General features: G+C 40.5%; 2 protein-coding genes across 2 annotated transcripts in view; one reads left to right on the forward strand and one right to left on the reverse strand.

Moving 5' to 3' along the window:
• Positions 1 to 3,063, forward strand: part of LOC108042446 — a 47,940-nt gene extending 44,877 nt beyond the window's left edge. The window contains exon 8 of the mRNA XM_044459718.1: positions 1,973 to 3,063. Within this exon, the coding sequence (XP_044315653.1) occupies positions 1,973 to 2,088 (116 nt within the window). The 3' untranslated portion in view covers positions 2,089 to 3,063. The remainder of the gene's footprint in view (positions 1 to 1,972) is intronic.
• Positions 3,064 to 4,166: 1,103 nt separating this feature from the next.
• LOC108042451 (odorant receptor 22c) lies at positions 4,167 to 8,627 on the reverse strand. The gene is made up of 6 exons (XM_017120759.2): positions 8,089 to 8,627; positions 7,168 to 7,358; positions 6,900 to 7,087; positions 5,217 to 5,318; positions 4,292 to 4,444; positions 4,167 to 4,217 (listed from the first exon to the last, which is right to left on the reverse strand). Exons 1-6 carry the CDS (start codon positions 8,625 to 8,627, stop codon positions 4,167 to 4,169), a joined length of 1,224 nt encoding a protein of 407 aa, XP_016976248.2.

Consider the following 8,627-nt stretch of genomic DNA (forward strand, 5'->3'; position numbering starts at 1 on the left):
TTAAGCCCAGCCCCATCGCTGTGCCAGTAAAGTGAATAATTTTATGGCCAGCACTGTTTCCAACGCCATTCATTCACAGACACGGCCTAAAAACTAAAAGTTTTCGCCTCACTCCATCATTGCGACGACTGTTTGTTTGGGAGTCCTGCGCCCTGGCCTCCTTGGCGTATGAGTAATGCGGCTGGAGGAGCACAACTCACTGACTTGGCTTTGCATATTTTACACATAAATTAGACGGGAATTAAGACATTTTAAGCTGCGAAATGAGGGGCATAAACTTGACGCGTCTTTTGTCCAGCAATTTCCACTGTTTTTTATGGCCTTTTATGGCAGGACATTCGCAGCAAATTGAAGGCAGAGTAATTTCGGTCGTAGTCCTAGTTTTTATGCAGTATCAAATGTTAAGCGAAATGTCCAGCACTTAGGTTGTTAAGTTGTTTATTCAAATGAAATTGTTGTACGGACAGGAATTTGCATTTTAAAGAGAAGCAGCCTGGACCCGCCGCCACTTCACTCTGCAATGCAAAGCCGTAATAAATATGATTAAATGTCAGAAGTAAGTTGCAAAAAGGCACTTAATCATGCCCCACATGTGGCATAAAGGCCGCCAGTTGGTGGGGCAATGGGAGCCCAGATAGCAGACAAGTCGGGAAAGAGGAGTTACTGCGACTGCGACCGGGACAGTGATGGCTGGCATAAATACAGATAATAAATCAAAGGCAATAAAATTTTAAGAAAAATGATAAGAGCAAAGTGTTGGTCTAGGCGAGGTAGAGGCGACCTGGGAGATGCTCTACTGGGAACTCTAGTCAGTCTTTCATATGATGAATTATGCAAAACATTTCTGGTGATTTAATCAAATGAATTAGTATGGGGCTTAGACTTTTCCCCTTTGTTGCCAGCTATCAAGTTATTGAAGTGCAAAATTATGTAATTATTTAAATATTTAATTATCTACAAATCTCTTCCTTTCTATTAGCAAAGCTAAAGTGATTTCAGAGTCATAGTTAAATCGATCTATATCGAATTCAATTAAATTTAAAACCAAAAGTGGTCTGTGAAATATAAAATTTATAAGAAGTAAAAGTTGGGCAGTTAAAGCTTGGAATTATTTCAACGAATTCCCACTCGTTTTGGTGGTGATAAAAAATGATTTAACAGAAATGGAAATCCAATTTCGCAGCTTATTTATAGACCCCCGGATACACTTCCTTCGCAGAGCATATTCCACCCATTATTCATTTCGCTCACCCACAACTCCGGGGTCCTTAAAAATCAGTGCGTGGAGGGTGATCCCCATCCTCCATACGTATCCTTTGTGACGAGTCAAAACAAAGCATTGACAAATGATGCGCCTGGAATAACATTTGCTCGGGCGAGAAAGGCCGCAGAAATATTGCGTATACGCAGACACACATATGTCATTTATCTAGTCGGGACAAACAACCCTCCTTCTCCTCTTACATTTAGCAAACCTCACTTCAAAGTCAGAGCCAGTGTTACATTGTGAAAAATCGGATATTCACAATAAGGTAAAACCTTAATTAAATATAAATATATATAAAATAATAATAGTCTCTGCTTTTAAATGCTTAAAAATAGTCAATCAGTAGTCAAATTTTAAAGTTAGCATAGGTTCGATGGGGGTAACACAGAAGAGCAGTACACAAATATTTTAAAATCATGTATATTATATAAACATCCCAACCGAAGCGATTTTTGTGCATTTGAATTTAAATTCGCCGGAAAGTTCTATCATAAAATCAACCATTTCAATTTATCTTAAAAGCATTTATTATGCAAAATATTTAAAACACTTATATAGCTTGATGGCAAATATAACAGTGACATTTTTATTTTCTGTGTAGGTCACAATTAAATTAAGTTATTTGCCCTGGCATAGTTAATGGGGCTTTGGCCTCGGCGAAATTTGAATACACATGTTCATTATGCCGCTGTTTGTCTCCCCCAGATGAGAATCCCGCTGCGATGCAGAAGAGCGGGGCGTGTCCTCGTGCCCCCGGTCCGCTCCAGCTGTTCTGGCTGCTGGAGTTGTTGTTGCGAGCGGTATTGGCTGCTGGCAACTGAAACCGAAAGTAGTCACCATCATCATCATCGGCGACGTCGTCGTTGTTAGCACTCTAATTGCAGCAGAACGAGAAAATTATGTTCCATGACGTTGGCATTTTTTCAGTGCGCTGTTTTGTTAGAACTCTGGAATGGAAAACGGGGCAAGGGAAAGGGGGAAAATGGGAAAGGCAAACAACACAGTCGCTTTCGCTTTCAGGCGAATGTTTGTTTTCCTTTTAATATTTACATTTCATTGTGCAAAATGAGACACTGAGCCGGGCACGGCAATGCAAAATGCAGAATGTGAAATGCAAAGGCCGGAGGAAGGACGAAGGACGAAAAGCGAAGGAGCAGACGGATGACACTCTCTGTAAATACCACAAAGATGCGGCGCAGCTTACAGATATACCTACAAACACAAAAGTGTGTATTTTATTTCATTACTGCGGTCCACACAAAGGACACGCACACACATCGACTTTATCAACATTTCATGCTGTCTTAACAGAGAGCCAAGCTAACCAAAAAGAAAGGAAAATATAATAAGAAAAGGGAGCCCCCACACACTCACCCACATAAGTACGCACACCGCAGTCACAGTCACCCACGACCCGTACTACTACCCGAAAATTGTAATATATTTGAACGAAAAACTCTCATCTGATAAACTAAAAGCAAAAAACTTAATTATAAACACTAACTTGTATGGAATTTATTTATGGGCAAAATGAAATTTAGTCACGCGGCACTCGACGTCGTAATGGGAATGGAAATTGAATGAAATAAATGTGAAAGCAATATGTGAAAGCGAATGGCAAATTGCGAAACTAAATCAATTGCGGCATGCCCGACTAAGTTTTGTGTTGCACATGCGAGTAATACTATGGGTAGGCATGAATTTACTACACGTAAGCCAGTAAGAAGATTTTAGATAATTTATGTGATGACAAACCCAATGAATAAATCAATGAAATGAACTCTTTCAACAATAAATCTGAAACGAAACCACGAGTTCGCTTTTCATTTCGTGCGGCGGGAAACTTTTAATATCTTACAGAAATGCGGTGAGTACCTAGCGAATGCACAACTTCCAACTCAATTAGTTCGCAAAATTGGCAAATAAGTGAAAATCCCTTTGAAAAGGGAAGCAATCGGGCCAAATAAAACTGAAATGCAAATGCAGTTATCAAAGAACAAATCAAATGGCGAATATATTTGCTTAAATGCATTTATTCATGGCATTACTATGGCAAAACAAATATATTTAACCTAAATGCATATCATTTTATTATTTATTCAAATAAATAGCTATTAAATGTCAGCTTTTTATTAAATACATTTTGTAGCTGAGATCTTGAACCCTTTTTTTTCATTTCATATTACATTGGAGAAAATAACATCAAAAAGTACTGGATTTAAATGATAAAACCATTGATTAAAAATATTTTTCAAACATCCATACATCTTTTTCCTAACGAGTATTTTTTGTTAAGGTTTGTAGTTTGAATTACCAATCAGCTTTTATGGTTTTTGCTGAATACCCAACTGGACCATTTTCATCATTTTCCGTGGAGTCTTTAAGAATAAAATCCATGTAAAACCGCACTAATTTCCACCGAGGAGCACTGGCAACCATTTGCGGCGGCTTCACCGACCATAACAGTCTCGAATTTCACAAATTATAATTGATATTTGCGCTGCGCTGGCAGAGAAAAGAATAACGAAAATATTGTTATAACAAAACAGCTCCACAGACCTCAAGATGGCGCCGTAAAAACGCCATTACTGTCTCCGCCGTGGAGCAACCCCATTCCCACTCCCATCCATCCCCAATCCTCCTCGTTTCCCACCGCTGACCCAATTAATGTGCCCATAGCCGCAAGTGTTTTTCATTAGTTGGAATCCGCAATATTTAAATGAAACAATTACGGCCAGGACAGGCGGCACTTGTTGCTCTTTTCCCACCACCGACCAACGACCACCGCCCTTACATTCATTCACAGGCAATTTAATGTCCGTTCGGTTGCAGGTTTTAATTTAAACAAACAGCGAAGGACAAAATCCAATCCGGTATATCAATCATACGCCGCGTAGGCTTACAGAAACGTCTTCAGCAGCGTGATATATGAGCCGGCTGTGCTGAGTATCTGAAATGGCAGAGAAAGGAGCGGAAACATAAACATTTATTATCATAATCAACGCATCGCATCGCATCCCATACAGAACCAAAAGCTGGCAGTGAGGGCGTAAAAAACGGAACCGCAATTGTTTTTGCCCGCTGCGAACGCCGCAATATCATTAAAATCACTTTCCTAGTCCTCGCATCGCATTTGTACCATTCAGTGTCGTACAGCACGTCCGCCACAGCAGCACTCTGCAAAAAGTCGGTGGCATGGGTTATGATTCGGAATCTGGAACTGAATCTGGGTGGGGCAGCCACCACCCCCTCCACTTTGTTGTGTAATTAAAATTTTATCACAAGTGCAATTTGTGAATGGCACATCATTTTTTATGTGCCCGCCTGGCTGCTTAATGTTTAGCGTCAAATTGAAATTACAGGAATTGCAAAAAAAAACACGAGGAAAGTTCTAATAACAGGAAAGTGGGGGAAAGAAAGGAAGGAGAACCTGAATAATGCTATACTCTGCGGACTACTATTTCAATTGTTAGAGGTTTTTATATTTATTTATGAATATAAAATCTCTATATAAATCTCTGCTCAGTTAAGATAATAACTTTAAAATAAAGAATATAAATATACCCATTTAATTATTAAAATTATTAGTTTTCAGAACTTAGCTGATCAATTTAATAACAATAATTGTTTCCTGTCATTAAATTATCTAAATCTACATTTTATAATTTGTAATTTATTGATTTGCCAGTTGGGAAATATACAAAATGTTTCAAAAGATCCTAAAATAACTGAAAGACATTAATTTAAAATATATGTTTGCAATCATAAAAGTACTCAGCTCGTCTAGAATTCAAGATCTAATTCAAATCTATGACAACCACTCCGCCGGGTATCTTAAGCCGAATGAATGATGGAAATAAAATGAAAATGGGCTGCGCCAGTGTGAAGGGAAGGGGGGAATGCGGGAGGGGGAGGGTGAAGGGGGAAAGTGGTCAGGAGTCGTACTCACACTTTCGCTAACGTGATTGCCGCCGAAGCAGTAGAGGAATAGCTGCGTTAGGGCCGCGATGCTATAGCAGATGTAGGTTAAGCCGCTCAGCGACGACGTGTTCTACGGAGACAGAAGATATAGAGAGCCGGAATGAAAATAAAGGAGAGCAGGATAAGAGATGTCATTAATTGAAGGGAAATTGCTTGTGGTGAAAAACTGCAGGGGATTATTTAATATGCCTTATACTATATACTATATATATAGTGTGCGAGAGTTTGAAGTAGTTGCGAAATGGAAAACATCAAAGCAATGTACTTTGCCAAATGGTCTTGGGCTACTTGCGGCTGCGGTCTGATTGCTTTTCCTCTCACTGCCATTTTCCACTCGCCTGACATTTCCATTGTGGCATTGAAAAAGAATTATGCGACTTATGCATGTCGTCGACTGCATAAAACTGTGAGAATTCTCGATTTTGCAAGTACCCAATTGGATTTGCCAACAATAAATTGCATTTGTTTTTGCTCTTTTGGAATTTCCTCTTGCTATTTGTTGGCCTTTTCTCTTTCTGGTCAATTTAAGGTCGGGAAAAATATTTAGTTCAAGGATGAACAGCCAAACAAGAGATTTACATTTTAAGATAAACACTAAATTTGGTTTGGTAAATTATATAGTTATATTATATTGATTATTTAGAGTAGTTATATGGCTTGCCAAGCTTTTCAGTGTATTTTACTGATTTTTTACCTCATATGATATTTTATTAAGTTCTAAAAATATTGTCATATCAGCATTTAATTCCGTTCTAAAACCTCTGTTAAAAAAACTGTAGAAAGGAATGAAAAACTTTCTAAAGTTTTTGGTTCAAGCACGTGTCGAAACTCCTTGTGCCACATAGGTTCCCTCACATTCTCCCCTGAAGTACAGTTAAAAAGTGATAATAGATCGCTGGCCACAGGACCCCCGAGCGATAAACAAGTTTCGAATGGATTACTCAACACTTTGGGCCGAATAAGAAGCGGAGAAAGGCGAAGAAAGTGCTGGCAGCGTTTATCCCATTGGGGCCAAAAGCCAGGAGCCTTTTCCCAAACATTTTCGCCGCTCGGCAGTTGCAGCAAACAGCTTATGGGTCTTCGGTCTCCAATGTCCGGGACACCGGAAAACGTGCGAAAGTCGCATTAAAAACTTTTTTCGGGAGCAGTAACAATTCATGCGCTTATAAATTGCCACCGGAGAGCCACAGCCGCAGCCACAAAGCAAACAAACAAATCGGGAAAAGTGAATCGGAACGAAGCGGCTGGGGAGAACGGCAAACAGGGAAAACAAGGAAAAACTTTTAAAACTGCCGCCGAATGCAGGCGAGAGGAAAATTCAGAGGCGATCGTAGAAAAATGTTTGAAGGGGGGTTACATTTATATAGTTTGCTGATTAGTTTAAGGTTATAGTTATGATCCTAACATTTCCAAATTTTGAAATATCTCAGATATGGTTGGATTTTAATACAAATAACTATTTTTCGGAACAAACTTCAGTAATTTAAATTTCCTAAAATACAAACGTAATTTAGCACGCCCACTTCTCTTAAGAATCAATTTGTTTGAATGGTTCTTCTAATTAAAAAAGCCTAGTATGAAATACAAATTATTAAGAGGAATTGTGTGTCCCTTGAAAAACTGGCCCAAAAACGCCACTGCAAGGGCTTACCAACATGATGTCCAGGATGGTCGAGCAAAGGACGAAAGCGGCGGACAGGAAATGCATTAAAACGATAACGGTGAACTGGCGTGTTAGGTCCGTGCAGAAATCGATAATCGCATTGTGCCGCTCGACGACTTTGGCCAGTCTGTCCCTCACTTCCGCATTCATGGCCTCCGTGAAAACATCTACTGAATCTGAAAGTAAAGAAAAGTTATTGGAAGGGGGGCGAGGACGACCATTGTCATCTTGCAGCTGCAGCAGACGCAAGACTCACCGCCATGCAAATCGGCAAATATCCTGCGAATGTCCTGCTGCACCAGCCGGAAAACGCCGCAGATGTAGAGGCAGGAGCACAGGAAGAAGCCGTCCACGAAGCTGAAGACGAACACGGTACAAGCTCCGGAAGCGGTCAGCAGCACGTAGGTCGCAGGAAACACTCCTGGCTGGACGGCAAAGGCAGGCAGGCTGTTCAAAGGGGGGGGCATTTCAAGGAGCAGCCGAGATTAATATTCGATGTGCTGCTCTTAATTGCGTCTGGAGGGCGCAAGTGCACTCACTTCTTATGCACTTGCCCCTCCTCCTCATTAACCAAATTGGTTAAAGGATTTCCATCTTAAATAAGAAGCCATAAATTGACTTTATGAAAGCCGTAAGCTTGGATGTTAAGGCATAATGTAGTTTATTTTTGTGCATACATAAAATTTTATTTTACAAACTTTCTCATAAGTATCTTATTTCTTTATTTCAACGCTTTTACTTTATAATAATGGGTTTGAGAAAATAGTAAGTAACTGAGGTGAAACACGTTTGTGATCCACATTTATTTTTAAAAATATACTTTTACGTTAAATAGAAAATCAACATTTTATAGGAATAGACATACCAAAATAACTATTACTATGAGTTAAGTGGAAACCAATAAAAAAAGGGATACAATGTTGCATAAATTAGCCATTAAGATATTTGTGACAATAATCAGTATAAGTATCAATTATAACAAAGGGAGAGGGGGTTCTATTTTATAAAAAATCCTTTCAAAAAACAAAGGAAAAATAAATATTAGGGAGAAATCTAAAGCTTTTGTAATTGTTATATACTTAAACTATTTTTTGCCCATAAATAGCACACAAACGAAAGCAAATGCCTAATGCAATTAAAATTAATGATATTATAAGTCTTAGTCAAATGTACTCACATAATATTAAATGGCAGCTCGATTTGGCCCGACAGCTCGAACATCCACCGATAAAAGCCCATAATCAGCGGTTGCAGGTTGAAGGCGAGGTTGGTCATGGTGCCGGAACTGAGGAGCAACAGGCTCAATCTGTTGGCCGTGGTGGCCAGTCCGACCAGCATCCGCTGGCCCTCCGCCCGCCGCGATTGCCACAACATGGTCCTTAGGCGATGGACCAGCTCCGCCCACTGGCGATTGGAGCGGAAGAAGACCCACAGCTTCAAAACACAGACCGCCTTGGTGGTGCCGGGGCAGAAGGCCTCCAGAGCCACCACCAGGTTGTCCAGGTGGACACAGCCGTAGCTCAGCTCGCCCACCGCCCCCACCAGCACCACGACCAAGGCGAACACGAAGAGCAGGTGGGCGTGCCAAGGACGACCGCCCCCGTCCCCGTCCCCGCCCCTGATCCTTTGCGGCCAGATGCCCACAATGCGGCCGGAGATGCGGGGAATGCGGAAGAAGTGGCCAGCAATCGCAGGCTCCTCCCCGCTGTCAATCAT

This window comes from Drosophila rhopaloa, unplaced genomic scaffold (assembly GCF_018152115.1).
Source record: "Drosophila rhopaloa isolate 14029-0021.01 unplaced genomic scaffold, ASM1815211v1 contig_2, whole genome shotgun sequence".
Taxonomy (NCBI): Eukaryota; Metazoa; Arthropoda; class Insecta; order Diptera; family Drosophilidae; genus Drosophila; species Drosophila rhopaloa.

Bases quoted from the DNA above. Each gene is read 5' to 3' on its own strand.
- LOC108042451 (XM_017120759.2), bottom strand. From the start codon at position 8,627: ATGATTGACAGCGGGGAGGAGCCTGCGATTGCTGGCCACTTCTTCCGC. The intron at 7,359-8,088 runs GTGAGTACATTT...CCCTTTGAACAG, and splicing joins GAGCTGCCATTTAATATTAT to CCTGCCTGCCTTTGCCGTCC. The intron at 4,445-5,216 runs GTGAGTACGACT...GACTTTTTGCAG, and splicing joins GCAATCACGTTAGCGAAAGT to AGTGCTGCTGTGGCGGACGT.